This window comes from Pezoporus wallicus, unplaced genomic scaffold (genome assembly GCF_028554395.1).
Source record: "Pezoporus wallicus isolate ANWC-B61680 ecotype Strahan unplaced genomic scaffold, APGP_CSIRO_Pwel_v1 contig_1739, whole genome shotgun sequence".
Classification (NCBI taxonomy): domain Eukaryota; kingdom Metazoa; phylum Chordata; class Aves; order Psittaciformes; family Psittacidae; genus Pezoporus; species Pezoporus wallicus.
Genome location: NW_026637351.1, coordinates 2,729,726 through 2,751,384, shown reverse-complemented (window position 1 = coordinate 2,751,384; position 21,659 = coordinate 2,729,726). Strand labels below are relative to the sequence as shown.

Genomic DNA, 21,659 nt, shown 5'->3' with positions numbered 1-21,659 from the left:
TCCATATTCCTGTGTTTTCTTATCAACAGAGGTGTCACTAATACCATCTGATTTTTGCAGTCTATAAACAGATGCCTCAACCTCTTCAGTACCAATATGTACATACTCAATGAATTTTCAAGAAAGCTCCTGTATAACAGTTATATCTGCAACACTAATATCACTAAATACTTCCAGCTTTCTCATAGGTTTAAAATAATAAAGGAAAAAGCAGAGTCAAGCTGATCTAGTTTTTCATTCTCTGAAATATCCTCGTATTTTCTGCTTCTGTGAAAGTAAACCTATAATGGTGCCTTCCTCATACTCTCACTAAATTATAGGAATGCTGGTATGAAATGACCTCTGACAGTCATCTGATCAGACTCTGACTCAAAGTGAGGTTATCATTAGATTAGGACAGCTGTACCTTCATTAGCAAATTCCTGAAAACCTCCAGCAACAGAGGTCGTATGACCTTTCTGGGCTACCTGTATTTGCTGCACCACCATCCCAGTGGACAGGTTCGTCCCCAAGTTCAGCCTGAACCTTACAAGCAACAATTTCTGACCATTACTCTTTTCTGTAACAGCTGTCTTTATTAAAAACAGCTTGTCTCTGCCATTTTTGTAATTTTTCAAATAGTTGTAGACTAGTGTTATATTAGCCTCTTGGCCTCCTCTTTACCAGACCAAATAAACCCAGCTCCCTCTACCTCTTCTTTGCCCATGATGTGCTCAAGGGTCCCAACTCTTTTTGACAGTCCTTTGCTGGGACCTTTCCCATTTTTCAGCATCCCTCAGACTGTGAAGCCCTGAACTGGTCACAATAGCTCAGGTGTAGGCCCAGTAATGCCACACAGAAAGAAGCAACTTCCATCTGTGAAATACGGTACAGGACAGAACTCACAACTACTAGAAATTCCAGATAAATTGGTATTTCCAAATCAAAGGCAAAGAGTCACAAATAGAAGTCTGCATACGATACAAGTCTACATATGATATAGTATCGTAAAATTTGATGCCATACAGATTCCCAATACCTTTTACTTGAAGACTTGAGCTCAACACTAACACTGCATTTTTTTGCTTAAATATTTGAAAAAAAGTAGGGACGTAGGTACAGAAATTTACACACAGATGCTTTTGCAAAAAGTAATGAGATTCACCACAGCTTTCCAACATCAAAAGTTAAGATACTGTCGGGCATCTTTATCTAGAATTAAACAAAGCTTTTAAAATTAACAGCACTGACAAAGCAATTTCAAAAATGCAAGTCTAAATAATAATAATAATAATAAAACCCAAACAAACACAAAGCCAAACCAACAACCAACCCTATCTCCCCTCAAAAAACAAACAAACAAAAAAACCACACAAAAAAACCAAAAACAGCCCACAAACAAGCAACAAGGGTAAAGTATTTCAGGAAAGAAGGAGAACAAGAGTAAGGTCTCAACTGCAATAAAATAACTCACAACCTAAAAATATGTCAGGGAAAAGATCTGTGGGACCTTTGTGGAAAAAGAACAAACCAAACCAAAATCAACCTAACATAAACTTTCACATTTTCTCCCCCTCTTGCCCCGCCCCCCCCCCCCCCCCCCATTTTGGAATTATCCTCCTAAAATGGATGATCCATAACAACTCTGGTTTTGATTCGATTGTCTTGCCGGTCTCAGTGCTAGAAATAGTCCAAGAACTATATTCAAAACGCTTCTTTCTTGGCTACAATTTTGCTCTTTGACACAGCTGTAACATTTTGCAGAGACTTTCTTCACAGCTTCCAGTAGAAGCAGTTGAGGTTCTAAAGGAAACCTGAATCATTCCTTATCAGCTCATCTGTTCTGCTTCACAGTGATATGCATGTATACAAACCTGTACAGATGCATATATCAACCTAATAAATACAGTCTAGGCTATCATGAGGTTGTGGAAGTAATTCTAATCACTTTCTTTGTGAGGACATGTCCATCAAAATGAATTACACATAACTGAATCTAATATACAATCAATTAAATCTTGAAAAACAACTTCAAGGAGACGTAAGCAGGACACTGCCATTTAAATTGCTTTAAAAAACACTCAGCATGTTAAAAGACAGCAATCTGACATTAAGAAAAGGCAGGCAAATATTGCATATTAGCTTTTACTAAGTATAGTAAAGAACCCATCATTGTTCTCTTCCTGAGAAACAGTGTTTGCACTTAAGAGATATTTGGTGTTAGAACCACCGACTAAAAGAAAGATATGCAAGCCATACCGAGAATTATAAAGAAAAGGAAACTGCATGGGATGTGAAGACAGCAGCAAAAGAAATGGACAGTAAAAGGTAACTATGGTGTAAGCTGTAACACATTCAGAAATAAGGAACATGGTTTTTACAGTTTTCTATACCAAAAGTTCTAAGTATAGCAACTAAGACCTGTATTTGAAAGTAAGTTTATTTACACTACTTTTATGAGACCTCAATGAGTAAGTCTGTCTCTGACAGCATCAAGTATTCTTCAACATGAATCCTCTAAATTGAACTGTGTAAAATAGTATCTTTTGTACCTAAAAATATCAAAGCTTTGCATTTTCTTGTGTATATTTTTAATTTTCTGTGATATGAAAGAAAGCACAGTGAACTGTAGTAGAATCTGTCACCATGTAAACTAGCCACCAGTAGATCATGCAGCCATGTGAACAGTGACAAGGTGTCAATATACTTCATTAATATGCTTGAATTACAGTACTACAGAGATTGATGACACACTGTACATAAGAACACGAATACTAATACTTAAATCCAATGGAATTAAGCCTGAATTAGATTTGTTAGCTGTCGGGCACTGTTACGTAGCATTATTTTCCCCCTCCATTATCAAACCACTGTAAAGATGCACAAAGACATAAAAATCACTTGAGATGTTCATCTCTATACACACTACATGTATTGAGCAGCCTTATGGGAAGAATGCTCTACTAGATAGAAGTTTGACTTGCACGCTAGTGGCTCACAAATGCCCATGATATTTCAATTGATAAACACAGATTAGCTTAAAGAAGTATCAAATTTTCAAGCTTGACTGCTTTTGTTACTGTGGTAAGACAGATAACCATTACTGTGAGAAATCAGTATAATTTTTTTTTTTAAATGAATTGTTAGACTATCAAGTAGTCCTTTTAACACACACCCAGCCAACCTTAAAAGAAGTTGAAAGTAAAAGTTAATTGAGACATTGCATCTAAGCCAGGTTTAAATTAAAATATTGTTTCAAGGGCAGTTTAACTTTTCTGACTTGAAACATTGTGTCAAACAGTTTCAACTCAACTTTTTTAAGCATAGTCATGTTACACTTAATGCTCTCGCTGTATAGTATTAAAACTATATTGCCCACAGATTACATGTAGACTGCTGCTACTAATACCACAGAATCACATAGGTTAGAAAGAACGTCCAGAGGTTATCTTTTCCATACTTTTGCTCAAAGCAGGTCAAAGTACACAAGGCAATTCAGAGCCTCGTGCATCCCAGTTCTGAGCATCTGAGGATTCTGTCCATAGTCTCTCTATACAACCTGCAGCAGTTTTACCATTCACAGGGTGATTTCTTTCTTTCTTGTCTCTAGTTGGAATTTTCCATGTTGCAACTTGTCCACATGGGTTCTTGTCTTTTCAGTGTGCACTGATACGCAGAGTTTGGCTCCATCTGCTCTGTACCCTTCTATTAAGTAGTTGAAGACAGCACTAAATTTCACCTTAGCTTCTCAAGGCTAGACAAAGCCACTTCTCTCAGTCCATCTCTGCTGGACTCATGTCAGTACAGCATTGTTTTTCCTGTACTGGGGAACTAAGACTGCACACAATGCTCCAGATGCGGTCTCCCAAGGGATGCACAGAGAAAACGATCATTTCCTCTGACTTTCTGGCTACACTTCTGCAACAGTATGCTATGCAGTTGTCTGCCTTTGCCACAAGAGTACACTGCTGACAAATATAAAGATGAAGTTATTGCCCATAAACACATGTTATCTCATATGGGCACTTCTAAATGAAAGCACTCAAGAACAAAGAACTTGTCATAAATATGGAGGCATATTGGGCCCTTTACCACTCAGCACTCTACATATTTGTGAAATTAATGGAAGGAACTGTCATTAGCTACCTCTCATGCAGGATGTCCTGCTCTCCCACTCCTGTGCCTCAGAGAAAGACTGGAGGTGGAAAGTTGTACAAAGATAACAGATGGCAAAACTCTGAGGTAAAGAATGTTCCTAAGAATCAATCTTACCATTCCATTCCATTCCATTCCAACTTACACTTTAACACAACTAACAAATACAGCTTCCTCCCAGGTAAGTTATGTAACATTTATTTTATGCAATTGCCATCGTCATCAGGGTCTGTAGTGATAGGGCAAGGGGTAATGGGTTTAAACTTAAACAGGAGAAGTTCAGGTATATAAGATATAAAGAAGTTCTTTACTGTGAGGGAGGTGAGGCACTGGAACAGGTTGCCCAAAGAAGCAGTAAATGCTCCATCCCTGGCAGTGTTCAAGGCCAGGCTGGACAGAGCCTTGAGCAACATGGTGTAGGGCAAGGCATCCCTGTCCATGGCAGGGAGGTTGGAACTGGATGATCTGAAGGTCCTTTCCAACAAAATACATTCCATGATTCTATATGATTCTATGATCATGGCTGCCTACCAATGTTTTTAAGGAATGCCATATCGAAATACGCAAAAAAAAAAAACCACCAAAACCCCAGCCAAACTAGAACCTAGGGGAAAAAAAAAAAAAGGCAGAGGAAAACAGAAGGAAAGCCACAAAATAAACAGCACACAAGTTGGAAAGAGTTTGTGAAAAACAGATTCAGATTCTTATGCAGAGTTAAGAACTTGCTTCACATTCATTTATATATTTATGTGTCTTAATATTACACATCTAACGCCTAACAATTCAAAACCTTAAAAAAAAAAACAACAAAATAACCAAACAAAACCCCAACCACAATCCATCATCACAACCAAAACAAAAAACCTCTAAACGGAAAAGGTGTTTATGATCTGTTAACTCAGTGACAGGCTACCTTGAATTACAATGCTATCAATATAGCACAAGTGGATTCCAAAAAAAAAAAAACCACCCCAAATTCTTAGTATACTCCTAAGTCTTTACACCCAGGCAGCAAATGCAAACCATCAATGGCTATCCTTCCATTTTTCAGTGACTATATTATTATTATTGCCTTCTCTTTTCCTCCTGATGAGTCCTTTCTCTTTTATCTACTATTTCTCCCTCTCAACAATTCTTTCATGGCCCACAAATTACTCTCATGGAGCAAGGAAAGCTATATTCCACTAGAGATAGAAAAGTGTTACTAGCATCAGTAGTTAAGATAGGGCCCAAAGAAAGACTACAATATGGACAGAACTTCTTTAAGAGATATCAAATCATTTTGGTAAAAATACACTAACTCCAAATGCAGTATTGATATAACCTGTCAAAACTTCAATGCAGCTACACACAAGCTGAATATTCCAGAAAGTGCTGCTCATACTTGGTTGGAGGTCTAGGAAAAACAAACTAGCAATGGCATTATAAGATTTAAAGTTTGAAGTAAGACTTGTGAGTTACTTTGTAAATAAAACTAGGTACTGTTTTCTATAATTACCAACAAAAGCCATCAGCCCTTTTATGCTGCTGAACCTGGGACCAAGTCGTAAAGACTTGGATGGCACAAGGGGAATCCTCAGAAACCATTATTGTACAAAGGAATATGATCTCCAGAAAAAAATACACTGGACATGGAATACACAATGATTGTTATTCAGTTACCATGCTCTTTCCGATAGAGTGCAAAAGAAGCACTTTAAGCACACAGGGGTTGCATATTCAACTTAGAAAAACAGGCTTTTATTTACACTGTAGCTTCTGCAGCATTGTTTTAAAATCCTGGCTATATGAAAAATGTATAGTTTTTTATATCATTTTATACACCTGAATTGCAAGTCTTCGCTCATTTTGTAGCAAACGACTTGCTAAATTTGCACCAATTAAAACAAAACTGATGTGTTCTTGCTTTATTTCCTTTATATGCTTTTTTTGTTTCAGAATTTGTGTTTTGTTTCAGAAATTCTCATTCTTAAAAAAAAAAAAAAAGAATCCAAACAGAAATAGCAATGGCTTAGCATTAGTATAGACCTTCTATTATTTCCAGTATTTATTATTGCAACTGAACAGCCATAGGAAGTACTAAAGATTAGAAATGCATGCAACTAAGTTGAATTTGCAATATAAGATCTTGCTTTAAAGCTTCTACAAGATATAAACCAGAAAGGATCTTAACAAAGCACACAAACACGTAAGAGTTTGACCAAAAAAAAAAAATCTGTCTGCTTAGAACTTGTTTGCTTGTTCTTACCTTCTGTGCTTAATCCAGGACTTGAAGTGAATTTTGCTACATCGACAATCTTTACAGCGAACTGTTGCCCTGTTTCCCTGTTGATACATCGCCGCACAACACTGAATGGACCCCTGGAACACACACAAACAGAAAACAGCAATATATAACCCATTCTCTTGTGTTGAGCTACAGTTCCATTACTCCTAAGCAAAGTTTAGATTCCAACATTCAAGTGTAGTAGTTCCACGGAAGCTTATACCTCTCATGCTTGCTGCTCATTAAAATGTAAAATTAATAGTTTTAACTACAGACCAGTATAAGGAACACTAAATGAGTTTTGCATTTTCCTATATTAAAGACATACTCTGACACTTTAGAAACCCTGTTCTCTTAGAAACCTTGTGTAGCACACTGACATTATTACTAAAAGTGTGCTTTATTTTGATACATAATCCAGATAGGGGAGGGGATGGGGGGAACTCAAACCCAAACAAGAGAAGAAAATAAAAAAAAAACAAAACCCAGCAACACCTCCAAAGAAGAGGTTAAAGTTTAGAAATTACTATTTCAAACAACTGAAAGGTTATTCCTTCTAAACAATTATAAGAGAATAGTTGAGCCATTCTGTTTGGTTTCATTTGTTTGTTTTAAACAAACTAGGTTTATTCTGAGCTCATTTGACATCAGTGGATATAAACAGCCTCCATAACAATACTTCAAGATTCCACAAAAATTTACAACCTCTCATCTGTGGCACTTAAGAATCCTGACAGAGTTAGAGATAAAAAGACTTATTAAAATTAATTCAGACAGGTGTTAGCACTGCACTCAAGTAATAAATTATGAATGAAATCACATTTGCCAAAACATGGTTAGGACAATGTCAGCCTTTTAAAAATCATGACCACCTATACATTTTTGTAAGCTTCCTTTAGAAGATTATTTAAGCTCTTGGTGCCTTGCCTAAAATATGGACATTTCCATCCAATATTAAAGAACAAACAATACAATGAGATAACTATGGTCAAACTTTCAAACATGAAAAAATTAATAGGCCATGAAAACAGAATAGGATTGCTTCAAGACTGCAATAATTGCAGCAAATCAAGCCTTTTTTACTGCTACTTATTTAATGACTGACAAGATAGTTCTGAAGAAATCCGTCCTGCAGTCTTCTCAAAAAGATGCAAGGGAAAATTTGATGGAAAGAGCCTTTGTTCAGAAATTTATTTGTTAAGTTAACATTCACCTTGCTGAGTGAAATAAATGCTTAAATATAGCTTAAAAGACAAATTCTTCTATTCAACCTGTGATCAGAAAGTTAGCTTACAGGTTTCTGAGCAATAAGATTACAAAGCAACACAATTCTTGAAATAAAAGATTCCCTGCAAAGGGAGAAACGTCCCCCTGAGGGCCCTTAAAAACATTTATGACTGGCTTTTGGTATTCCTTTATATACCAGATGATACAAATATGTAACTCAGCACACTACCAAACCTGTACTCCCATAGCTAAAAACCAATTCCTGTATTCCTTTAATAACAGACTTGCAAAGATTTCTATAAACTGGATCATTTCTGACACAAAACATGAATACCAAAACCAGGCAACGAATCACAGTCTAAACATTCACAAACAAGGAAAATACTTACTAGCACAGCTATATACATGCGAATTATGCTGTTGTGCTCAAACAGAACTAACTATACAAGAAAACACATGTTTTTTTCCTCTTCCCTTGCTCCTAACATGCACTGAAATACCCTCTAAATCCACACTCCACTGTTATCAGTATCAGGCCTTTTACCAACAGCTACCACAGATATTTCAAAAAGATGTTCAGTTAATACTCTAATACTTAGAAACTCGCACCTGTAAATGCAAAACGTTCAACTAACTTCATTTGGCACTAGAAAGACTACAGCTATTGACTTGTAATCCTCCCCTTCACATTTCAGAAAGTAATAATTTATTAAAAAGTCCCATTTTACATAGATCAGTGTCACCTGCTTATCCCAAGTCTGTTTACTCCTTTAGCATCTGCCAAAGTAAAATTGCTTTAAAATGGTATAAACACATTTACATTATGGTAATTTGGAAATAAGTTACTAGAAACTAAATGTGTTTCATTAAAATGATTCTTTTCATTCTCATTGTTTTTTTCCCCACACAAAGCCTTTCTGAAGACATTAAATAAAACACTTCTAATATAATCTGATACCGAATGGTAGATCACTAGAATATAGGGACACCTTTCAAGACCATATCCTTACTTATAGGTAGACCCCTGACTTCTACTCATTCACTCAAACTCCGTGAATATAAATATGTTTTGCTGTTGACCAAGCTACTTCTAGATTTCCCAGTTTCCTCAAGTCTGGGCTGGACAGCCTGCCCAGCCATCTGAATATGCATACATACTTAGAGCAGATAAGCAGAGATAGCTGGAGGAACCATAAATCAAAAAAGAGCATATGAGCTGCAGCTCCAAGAGAGATCACACTTGTGGTCATCCCTCCCTTCTCTCTTTTAACCATTACTTCTTTTTTCTTTGCATTATATATTAACCCTAACCCAAGTGATCTGCTTCCTGAATATTAAGTCTGGGACAAAAAAAATTAAGTATCTTACCCAGTTCCATAAGAGAGAGAGGGTACAAAAAACATCTGTACAGTCTCAACTTTTATGGCATATTGAAACTTAGCTATAGTTTTAACAGAGCCTTCTCAGTTGAGGAATGCAAAGACTCTTTAAGTAAATCAAAAGTGTTTCAAAGCAGAGAAAGTAAGAATTCAGTGACACCCACAACAAACTGATTTTATTATCAAAATATAGCAATTTAGAGTTTCATACAGAAATGAAAAGATTTTTAAACATAACCTGAAGATTCAGCTATTTACAAGCCTTAGACTCCCAACTTTCTCAAAACAAGCTCTCTCATATTAAAGCCACAGACAGTTTCAAAATCAATGACAACAGCAGCACAATAAAGGCTTGAATTTTCCAAGGGCAAGACTTCTGAGGAGTGGCTGATGTCACTTGGTTTGTTCAGCCTGGAGTAGAGAAGGCTGATGGGTGACCCGACCGCAGTCTTCCTCAAGTGGGGTGGTGGAGGGGGAAGTAGTCTGGTGACCAGTGATAGAACTTGAGCAGATGGAATGAAGCCGCATCAGGAGAGGTTCAGGCTGGACATTAGGAAAATATTAACACAAAATATTTATTACCCTTCACTGAGAGGGTATTCAGTCACTAGAACAGATTCCCCAGGGACTCTGTTGGTCACAGCACCAACCCTGTCAATGTTCAAAGAACCTCTGGATAATGCTCTTAGTCATATGATTAAGTTTTAAGTAGTCCTGCGAGGAGAAGGGAGTTTGACTTGATGGTGCCATTGAGAGAGGACCCATAAAAGATCCTTATGGATGCCTTCCAACTCGAGATATTCTGTCATTCTGTGATTTTAGAACACTCATGACAGGTGCACTCATCAATTAAGCAGACACCATTGCCTCCACATGCTAAGTAGCAGAAAAGAACTTTTAAATAAATAGTTTGCAGTTAGTTTTTTTTTACTTTTTCCTCACAGCTGCAATGACACACAGCAATTTTACAAACAAAGTTTTAATAGCCCATGGTGATACTGTCTAATCTGAGTCGCAAAACAAAAGTCCACGCTTCCTAACACAGTAGTTTCAAACCTTATTTGGAATTCAAATAACAGAAGTCTTTCAGGCCACCCTCAGTCTCAGCAGTAAAATCACACTCTTCCCAGTCAAGAAAAGGACTACAATATTTCATCTTTCTAATAAGACAAGGAGCTATTCAACAGTTGTGTCTGCCACTAGGGAAACATATATCATCTCAAAATGACAATTTCTATAGCCCATTTTACTAACCCTGCAGCTCAAATTATACAGCTCTAAAATACAGAGGTAATGTAGACAGGGGAAGGGACAATTGTAACATGAGATACAGACCTTCAAAACTGTTATAGACAGATCAGACTGACTATTTCTTTATTTATTAAAACAGAGGAACCAAGTTAAGCTGCATAGTAAGACTTCACCTTGTAAGTCATATAAACTAGAACTATAACGTTACGTGGTTTATATTTTGTTTCTCTCTGTGCTACCTTTGACAAACATTCCTGCTGATACATGCAAATCTTTGGTTTCAGACCTCCTGCCTCCCCACAAGCTTTCAAAATCTTTCACTGTGGTTTACATGCACACAACAGACTACAACAGCTCAAAACAGGAGAATCATAAAAAAAAAATGCAAGTAGTAAGGACAGATTTTTTTTTTCACTGATATTTTGTCAACATTGGTAGAGTGCATTCCAGCACCTACAATCCTTTGAGTCCCACCTGCAATGTGTATGAGAAAGCAAAATGTATTTGCTTAAACTGAAGTTGAAATGTATGCTGACTTAGGCTGTCTACTGCAACTGGAAATAAAAGTATAACACCACATTATTAAGTTGTTGTTTACAGGTAGGCCGTAAAAAAAGTGGATAGGAATGCTGAAGAGGGGCCTTACAGCCACTTCTTTTCATGCTTCCAAAATCTGAATAAGCCGGGCAGGTTTATAACCTGATATAACCTTAACTTTATTGAAACTATTTTATGGTGATTAGCTTTACTGTCTAGCACAGAACAATTAATTTTATATCAGCTAGAGGCCAACTTGAAGAAAATCAATTCTATTACTCCCTCTTTGAGAAGTATATCACTTAAAGAATAAAATCCTAAAAATTTGAGACCATCAAAGCCCTTTTTATAATCTCTTTCACTTTAGATTATTTTACTTAGTGTATGCCATTATGGCTTCAAGGGTAAGTACCTGTCCTGGGTTCAGCAGTAGCAGTCATTTTTCTCCTTCTTGGTAGCTGGTGCAGGGCAGTGCTTTGACTTTCGGCCTGGGAACAGAGCTGATAACACTGATGTTTTGGTCTGGCCAAGGACTTTGTGAGCCTCATGCTCTGCCAGGGAGGAAGGGGAGCCGGGAGGAAGCAGAGACAGGACACCTGACCCAAACTGACCAAAGAGGTATTCCATACCACAGCACATCATGCCCAGAATGTAACTGGGAGCTACCCAGAAGGGCTGCGACTGCGGGGTTGGAGGAGGTATGGGTCAGAGCTTGGTCGGGCTGGGGGGGCGAGTTATCGGTTGGCTGGTGGTGAGATGTTATTTCCTTGTTATTTCCTTTATCATTGTTACTACTGGTGGTAGCAGCAGTGATCTGTGTTATACCTTAGTTACTGAACTGTTCTTATCTCAACCTGTGGGAGTTGCATTCTTTTTGATTCTCCTCTCCGTCCCTCTGGGAGTAGGGGGAGGGAAAGAAAGGGGGGGAGTGAGTGAACGAGCTGCCTGACTGGGTTTAAACCACGACAGTACCATAAGCCAATATTTTGCAAACTGATTTTTTTTACAGTAGAATCTTGTTATTTTATCTGCGTGTTGTGCACTCCAGACCATGTTTGGAGAGAGCCTTAGGTGACATGGTTTAGTGTGAGGGGTCCCTGCCCATGGCAGGGGGGTTGGAACTAGATGATTTTAAGGTACTTTCCAACCCTAACTATTCTATGATTCTATACTGGTATGCATGAATGAGAACTGGTTGTGATTAAAACATACCTTGCTGATTCTTAACAAGCACAAATACCTGCAACCAGTAGTGAGAGCCTCTTCCCTTCCCATGTCTGGAATGTACTGAACTGATTTGTGGGAATAGAGTTTCCACTAAAGGATACTATAAAGACAATCAGAAGCTTATGCTTCAGAACCCCAAAATTTAAGATTATAAGTAATCCATATGTCAGATGACCAAGAATTTGCTCAACATCTCTCCCAAACAAATTAGAATTTTCTGAGCAACTTGGTATAAACCAATGCATTTTGGCTCTCAAATTCAGTTTCATTGTTAAAAAAAAAAGAACAAAAACAGAAAACCAGAAACAACCAAACACACAAAAGCAATCCCCCCAAAAAGAAACAAACATTTTGTCAGTGAAACCAAGAACACTGAACAACATTTCCTCCAACGAACAGAGTGCTCCTTTAAAAATGGCCTTCCATTTAGAAGTAAAAGGCCTCTGATTCTCCTTTTCCATAAGAAAACAAATTAAGAACTTGAAACATGCAGTACAGGTCTTAAAGTAACCTTTATTCAATATTTTAAATGGAAGATCAATATTTCCTTAAAGGGATTATGTCAGCTTGTTGCATGAAGATACTATAAATGAATACAATGTCTGTCACATAAGGAAAGACAAACATACAGAGATTTTTTTTTTTTTTTCCTATTTGAAGGCTATGCATCAGCTTACCTAAGCAGCAGACAACACTGCTTTTGTCCTAATGTGCTTAATACTTCCAAAACAACTTTATCCAAACTGATAAAAATTGTTGGGGGAAAAGGCAAATTACAACCACATTTTAAAGAGATAGATCTCTTCCCTCTTTACTCACCCATGTCATTTATAATATGTAATTGTTCTTTAATTTTCCCTTTGATTGAAGTGAATCTCTTTTGAAAATTAAGTATTTCCAAGATCAATTAAACCTGCAATTAGTCATTATATCAGCTCATTTGCACATGGAACTGCAGCTTAAAACAGTGACTGAACCTCTCTGTGAATCAGCATATTGGATTAGAGGGCATCTATGTTTAAAAAGCGATCACACCATTGTTGGGTAGACATTTTCTGTTTTAGTCTCAAAGGAAAATTTTAAATACTGCATTATTATGACTGTGGCACAGAAGAACATTTGGTTTGAAGATCTGATACTTCTTTAGAAAATCAGATATACCAGAACAAGTCACAAAACTGAGTTCCCAGGCAGCAATATTACTCACAAGTATGCTTCAACAGGTCACATTGTGGAAACCAAGTCCATGTTTAACTCAATTTTAGGGCAAAACTTACAAAGGACAAAGCACAAGAAAGCAGCCATATATATATATATATATATATGAATACAATAGATAGAAAATAAAATAGTATTATATATTAATGTATATACTTATAATTAATGTATAGAATATTATATATAGTGTGTACATATGTACCTTCTAATATTAATCCAACAGAAAAGAGAACATACAGAGTACCGAAACTGTGGTTCTAAGGTAGGAAAAAAATCCCAACAACTTACACGTCTTCCTTCAACTTCATGATCACTTTTATGAGAGGTAAGTAAGCTCAAACACCTTTAAAAGTACTGAATTATAGTGCTTACATAATATTTGAGTAGAATATAGATTTTCTTTTGTAATGATTTTGTAAATAACAAAATAACTGGAGAAAGGCTACTGAATAAGTTGGTAAGATTCGAATGAAACATTTAAAACCAGTAAACTAATGTGAATAGAAGACTGGAAATGGCAGGTATTTTTTAAATAACAGCATTTAAAGAATTTAAAAATACTAGCCAGGTGATAAAACATGTTTTATAAATTATTGTTACAATTTAAAAATATTCAACTACTGTCTGTTTTAAAGGCTTAGGCAAGCTTTTATGCATAGGAACAAAAGAACCATCAGGGAAAACACCTGTCAAAAATCCTAGACAAAAATCCTTAAACTTCATTTATTCAATGGGGGGTGGGGTGTGACGATGGGGAAACATGCTTTAAAAAACATAGTCATACCAATGCAGTACACTATAGGAGTTAATGAGACATCCGGAGCGACCTTAGCACTCACAGACTTTCTACTGTAGACCTCATTGCAACTCCAGTCAGAAGCAGTGGCTGCTAGTGTGGACCAGACACCCAGTCATGGTCCTCCTTCCAACCTACTGCCCTACCAGCAGCATTCCCCTCCTTGCAGTATTATCAGAACTCCACGTTTTCAGTCCTCCTCAAAGCCTTATCTGACCAAGGCTTTGAGGCCTTATTTCTCCCCAAGAAAGCTTTAGGGTATGCTTAGAATTTATGCAACATACTGAGAAAATACTTGCTTTCAATTTCAAGATTTTATCCTATAATTCAGAAGCTTGTTTACATGCTTTTGTAACTATAAAAGCAAAACACTCGCAGAAAGAGATCTCTTCTGCTATCCTGTCTTCCCTATCTTCAGTCTGCAAGAGGGATAAGCTATCCAGCTATCCTTACCTGATCTGTAATAATTTGTATCAACAGAATTGGTAAATTGTGGCTTGATTATTCTTATCAAGGAAAAGAGCAAGAATGAGTTTATCAGTCATTCTACATTTTAATATATGAGGTATTTACCAAATCTCTTAGGCATGTATATGCTATAAACAGATATTGGTATATAAAAATATCTTTAATTTATCTTTAGTTTGTAAACAACTCATTTTGTGTTGACTGACTGGGATATTGAGGGGATGGGAAAGGAAGAACATTGAGACAAGATACTTACTAGATTCTCTATTCTATTGCCATGAAATAAAAACTTCAGCACAAGTCAAAACCAACATTCTTCACATGCAAGCTATTCAGAAAATATTTTCATGTTCACATATACTACAACACCCTTAATTTTCAGAATTCCATAATTATCTGTTAACACTGACCTTATCCTTGTAAACTCTACCATCTTATTCATAGACTCATGGAAGAACTTAGGTTGAAGGGTACTTCTAAAGGGACATGCTTAACAAATTTTGCAGGACGTCCACTTCTGCTATCAAAAATGATACTGCCATGTTACCTAATTTTCTGAATACAACCACTTAAAAAAAATCATCCACCTCAGCATACAGGTAAGCAAATTCTGCTTTCAATAAATATTCTAGTAATAGACTTTACAGCCTTGAAAGAGTTGGTCCAAAAGCTGCAGCCATAGCAAATATAGTAATGGCAAGGGTACTCTCCCCCTGGTTCACCTTCAGGTAGGTAAGAATTTACGTCTCATGCAAGAAGTGATTTTGCGCAGGTGGAGAACAGTAATCAAAGCACAAAACCTACTTCTTGAACAGGAGAGGGGAAAGCTTTGTTCACTGATAAATTCCCACTGGAAATACTTCAATAAAATTATGGAATCAAAATCCACAGAATTTTAGTTTTATTCTGCAACACTTCACAGAAAAATATAACACACCAGCAGCTGAATCAAGAGCACCAGTTCAAGTGTTCAGAAAAAATTATGCTGTTCTCCTAACAGATACTTTAATATCTGAAGAAATCTTTTGCCCCTGTTTTTTTGTGAAGAAAGACCTATCAGACAAAATCAGCAGGCAGTAAAGGAAATCTGAAAAAAAATAATTGTAAAACTACGTTAGGTAGGAAATCATTCAACAGTGAGAAGAAAAGCAGCAAGAATGAGCAAATATGTTCAAAAAAAGTACTGCAATCACAGGAACAAAAGGGAGTATATTAAAAACAACAGCTTCGCCTCCAAAACAAAAGCGTGTCTTCAGTCTCGTCAGCTAGAGACAATGACCATTACTTTTCTCTTTCCCCATTCAGACAATCTTTTCATCCCATTCACATCTTAACACAGCCTTGTTCCATCTTAGGCTGTGCCTTCACCAGCATTTCTTCAGCAGCAGCACTGGCCAAACCAGCAACCCTTCCAGATATTATGTTGCTCTGAAACAGCTTTGGCATGGTTATGCTGAACCAAATCAAAGCAGCAGCAAAAACGACTGAAATACTCCACGCAAACAGCTTCTCCCACTTTTTACTGCACTACTTTTCATCTAGAGCACATGCTTGATTTTGCTTAAAGCAAAGCTATGCAAAAGAGCTCTGTCAAGACAGACAAAAGCATGAACAAACAGCTAGGACACAGGTTGAGCTTAAACAGTACTGCTGCTAAAAGTGAATCATCTCAGACCACAAGGATTTTTCATATGGTCCTACAGCCACCTGTAGGACCTGCACTAATACAGAATATATGCATTCATGAAATGAAGCAAAGGAACTCATCTAACTGAGAAAGTCTCAGGTAGATCCCTATATAGCTGGCTCCACTGTGCATAGTTTATTTTGCAACTACAAGTGCTTTCCATAACACATAGCACACAGAGCAAGAAGAGAAAGAAGGACAGGAATATGTCATCCACCACTGTTGCCAAAATATCCTTCATGAGGTTACACCCTCAGCTGAATTATCCTGCATTAAGCACTCCCTACTCCTCTCCCTCTTGCACTGCGATTCAATTTTAAATTTCCACTTTAAGATTATTAATTTCCCCTATCAGTCCTGCTAAAAAAACTGAGCTTACATTTCACTGACAGAAGGGTTTTCTCATTTCTTCGAATACATCACCACTAATTCAGCTGCCCCAACACTACTGTGTTACAAAAACCGTAAGTTTGCTACATGTTCATGACAATAGAGAAAGGCACACTTGACTTTCATGGGCCACTACAGAAGTGGAGAAGAAACTTAACATTTTAAATGGAAATAGCCTCATTTAAATACTGTTATTATGTCTGTGATAACATATAACGGTTCCTCAAAATTGAAAATTCATCACCTTTATAGTGTAATATATGCAAATGGTTCAGAGATTCTTTGAGGGTTTCTCTCTCCCCCATGTGACTAACAATAAAACTCACATTTAGTTTGCTACCACTACACAATAGTTGAGTCTTAAACTTGAAAGACAGCAATGGCCAAACCCCCTAGTGTTTTTAAGATACACACATATACTAGAAATCAGTATCTCCCATAAAACCAATACCTTAATCTAACCAGAATTTATTTTGGTAATCAGTTTGATCAAAAACTGCTTCCTGCATTGCTCAATATTGAAATTTTGCTTTTAAAATAAACAAATATATAAATCTCAGTTCAGTTCACCTGTCACTTAAAATCGTAGCCTCAAGGGTATTTCTATGTGCATACCAATTCACAAGACCCTCTGGAACCCAAAAAGGAAACCAGAGGTTACTGAGGTAGCCTCTGCGAGAGGTTACCTCAGCAAGAGAGACCAATTTTCTGAGAAAGTTTGCCACTGTAGTCCTGATCCATAAAGCTATATTATCCAAAGAATCTTGATTCAGACAGACAGCTTCCTATACTTCTTATAGGAGTTTGGCCTCTGAGCTGCCAAACACCTTCACGTGTTAGGAAACCAAAAACTATCCTGAAAAGAAGGTCTGTTTTGTGTGTTTCAAAAGTATGCAGATCAGTATCAAATTTCATAAATTCTCATCAAGATCATGTATGAAGTGAAGGAAAAAATAAATACTTGAGGTTTTCTTTTAAAGATGTTGGAAGACTTCCAATATTTCAGAAGCAGAATTTATTACTCAAATCATTAGCCTTTAGGGTGGTTCATAACATTTTAAATTACGGAAGGATTATGGCATTTATTAAGAACGTTCAGCTAAATATTGGGAAAAAAATTCCTGGTTATGGTATTTATAAAAGGTTGTTGAATTCTCTCTCCAGGGGAGAAATGAATTAATTCTGACCTCTTGAAATCTGAAGCTTTCAACTACGCACAGGAATGAAAAATCTGACACATGACGTCTACCTAGATCTCTTAACTTTCTGAACAGTAGTTCTTTGCATTATTATATATTTAATGCATGCAAACTACTGTTTAAAGTCATGGTGTGTTTTTGTTGTGAGGTTTTTTTTTGGTTTTGAAGTAGAAATTGCATTTCAACAGCCTAGATATCTCTATGAGAAAAACACTTCTCTATACCATTTGTACTAGTTCAGCCTTTCTCTAAACTTTAAGCAAGTTGTGTTTTAGTAATTTATTTAGAAACATTATCTCTCTTGCTAACTTCAAAAACTAAAGATATCTTGAAAAAAGCTAATGCAGCTACAAGAAAAAGCTTTAAAACTAAACAGAGCTATTCACCTTACTAAGTATTTGGAAGGTATATTGTTATATAAGTATAGTAGGAAAACTAACCACTCTTGTTTGTAAAAGCATCAAATACCGTAAGTATCTAAACATGAAATACCAGCTTCCTTTAAACATCCGCTCATGAATTTTAAATTCTTTTTTTTTTAATTTATTTTATTCAAGGACCGACTAGTGAAATGAGACAGACAAGCAGCACTGGGGGTCCAAGATTAGATCTCAGTTTGTTTCCTTATGATACTCTCACTCCAAGACAAAAAACAGTCAAAGTTTCAGTTATATCACTCAATTAAAATCAAAGCAGAAGTGAATTCAACTGCAGTGATAAATGCTGTGGCCCCTGATTAAAACCACAGAATTAAAGTAATTCCCTAAATTACTGTCTCAGAGCTACCTATGCACTGATGTTCTCAAAAAATACAACCCAAAACAATGGAGTGACACTGGTAAAAGTCCTAAAAAATAAATAGGAGACTATTCAGTAAGAAACTTGCTGCTGCTTATTTGAGGCATTCCCAAGGTTAGCTTGCTTTGGCTGCCACAAGTAGATGGTGGCAGCTGCTACTGCTGTCACCGTAACGGAGCCCAGCAGTAGAAATGCAGCTTCCAGCTTTGTTCTAGGCTATACGCACATGAAGGAGTAAACACATAGCCACACCAACTGCCCTCTCTTTAGAAGAAAAAAAATTAAAGTAGAGAATTTAGCTACTGCTGTGGTTTGAATGATGGTACATTCTTGGAGCTACAAAGAATCCTAAGTATTCAAACAGAGAGGCTACAAATTTGAACAAAACTACAATTTGAAACTGCCAATTGTTTCTGGACTAAATGTATGAACACGTGCTATGGAACCCTACCATAGCACCCTCCTGCTTTATACTAGGAATTACACTGTAAATTTAAGTCTAACCATATTTTTAGATTAATTAAGGCTATACAAAACAGAACCAGAAGTTAACTGTTAGAAAAAGCACATTCAGGAAAAGTGAATGAGGAGAAAGGCACTGGCAGTTGAGAATGGCGGAGAGGGAAATGGGAAGAAAAAAATCAAATTATCATACTGTTTTTTCTTCATTATGCTTCTCTAGACACCTCTCTTGCCTCTTTTGGGAAATCACCACAACTAGGTGTCTTTTTGAAGTGCCTGTGTAATAACTCATGCCACATAAAGAATTAACATGAAGAATGTGAGGTCTACATGAAAGTTCAGGGCCACAGTCTCATTTGGTTCACAGAAACATGATGAGTTGCCTCACTGAACTGAAGCGCTCTAATGTGTGGGTACAAAGCTTTAGAAAGAACAGGTTGGCAGAGTAATGAAGGGGAGTTGTTCTTTATGTAAGAGATAAGCTTTACATATGGAATTTTGCCTTGAGACTGATGAGGAGTGAGGTGAGAAACTATAGGTCAGGATTAGGAATCAATCAACACAGGAGACACTGTGGTGGGTTTCTGCTACTGATTGCCTGGTCAGGAAAATGCAAAATCATTTGGGTTGAAAGGGACCTTTAAAGATGATCTAGAGTCCACACCCCTACCACAGCAGAGAGGTCTTTCACTAGATCAGGTTGATCAAAGCCCCATCCAACCTGGTCTTCAACACCTTCACTTCTCCAGGTAACCTCATCATAAAGAAATTCTACCACCCTCATCATAAAGAAATTCTTCTCTGATCATTTTCCTGGCTCTCCTCTGGACTCCAACAGTCTTACTTGTGCTGGGTACACCAAAATTGGATGCAGTACTCCAGGTGAGGTCCTGTGAAAGCAGAGTAGAGGGGGAGAACTATCTCATTTGACCTGCTGGCCACACCTGACTGGCTTTCTGGCTTGCCAGTGTACACCGCTGGTTCACATCCAGTTTTTTGTCCACAAGTATCCCCAAACCCTCCTCCGCAGGGCTGCTCTCAATCCATTTACCTTCCAGTCTGGACTGATACCAGCAATTACCATGACTTGGGTGGAGGACCTTGAACATGGCCTTTGTTGAACTTCAGGTGGGTTGCACAAGGCTACTCCTCAAGCCTGCCAAAGTCCTTCTGGAGAGCATCCCTTCAGTCTAGGGTATTAATTGTATCACTCAGCTTGGTATTACGTGCAAACTTGCCGAGTGTGCATTTAATCCCACTATCTATGTAATCAATGAAGATATTAAGTAGTACCCATGCCAGTATGGACTGTTGCAGGACACTACTCATTACTGGTTTTCACTTAAGACATTGAGCTATACCATATATAACTCTTTGGTCACAACCATCCAGCCAATTCATTATCCCTCTACCAGTCCGTCCATCAAAACCATATCTCTCCAATATAGAGGCAAAAATGTTGTGGGGAACTGTATCAAAGGCCTTAGCAGTAGTCTAAGTAGATGCCATGCATAGCCCTTCCTTTGTCTGCTGACACAATCACTCCGTTGTAGAAAGCCACATCAGTCAGGCATGACTTGCCCTTGGTAAAGCCATGTTGGCTCTTTCTGATCACCTCCCTGCTTTCCATGTTTTGACATGTCCTCCAGGAGGTCTTTTTCAGAAAAACTGGAAGAAGCCTCATGTTTACAGAACTTGGTCCTCATGACGGACACCCTGACATCTGCTGCAGGGACAAAGCAGCAAAGTGCATGCAATCCAGGAGGTTTCTGGAGTACACTGATGGCAAGTTCCTGACACACAGGGTTAAGGAACCAGTGAGGGGGAAAAACCTCACAAACAATGTTGGAGGCAGCCTTTGCTGCAGGACCATGAGATAGTGTAATTCAGAATCCCAAAAGAAAGGAGCAAGGCATAAAGTGGCATCACAATCTTAGATTTTAGCAGAGAAATGAGAGCAGGGGAGATACTTTTTGTAGCTTACCAGAACACCTAGCCAGGCATACGGAAATAATAATAATTAAAAATAAAATAAAAAAAAAAAAGGATGTTGGCAAATACAGAACTACAAAAGAAATAACTGATATCAGAAAGCAGCTTTGACATCCTGCAATACCAGAATTACAAGGAATTTTAATCAAGCTGTTTTTGTTTTAGTCATTTAGGTACAAAATCTATTTGTTCAGATAACTGTGAGAGTAAGAGTTTTGCTCATAACCCAGCTGTATATTCTAGTTTCCAACGTCCTTTAGTGTGTGTGGCATCCCCAGATGAACTCTTACAATTATGGCTTCATTAGGAGCTTAACAATACCCCTGCAAACTAACTTTATTGGCTGATAGTACTAAACTAAGTTTCACTTTCAAATGAACATGTGGCAACATATTTAAAGCAGTGATTCCTACATACCATGAGGAATTAATATACCCGATTCCCTGGCAAAACAGCTATAATATTCAAAACTCACTCCAAACAATAGCAATTTCAAAGAGATACCCAAACTGGATATAGCCTTTCCAGGAAGTTTTATTTGAGGTAGCTGAATGGGTACATCACTAATAATATAAATTAGCATAGAGACACGATATACACACATCCATGTAAGTACACAAACACACAG

At 37.3% G+C, this 21,659-nt stretch overlaps 1 protein-coding gene across 11 annotated transcripts in view; it reads right to left on the bottom strand.

Moving 5' to 3' along the window:
• The window catches only part of CASK (calcium/calmodulin dependent serine protein kinase), a 202,926-nt gene that overhangs the window by 144,703 nt on the left and 36,564 nt on the right, over positions 1-21,659 (bottom strand). For all 11 annotated transcript variants that reach the window (XM_057405081.1, XM_057405083.1, XM_057405085.1 and 8 more), the window contains one exon: positions 6,383-6,495. In XM_057405081.1, coding sequence (XP_057261064.1) covers positions 6,383-6,495 — 113 coding nt within the window. The remainder of the gene's footprint in view (positions 1-6,382; positions 6,496-21,659) is intronic.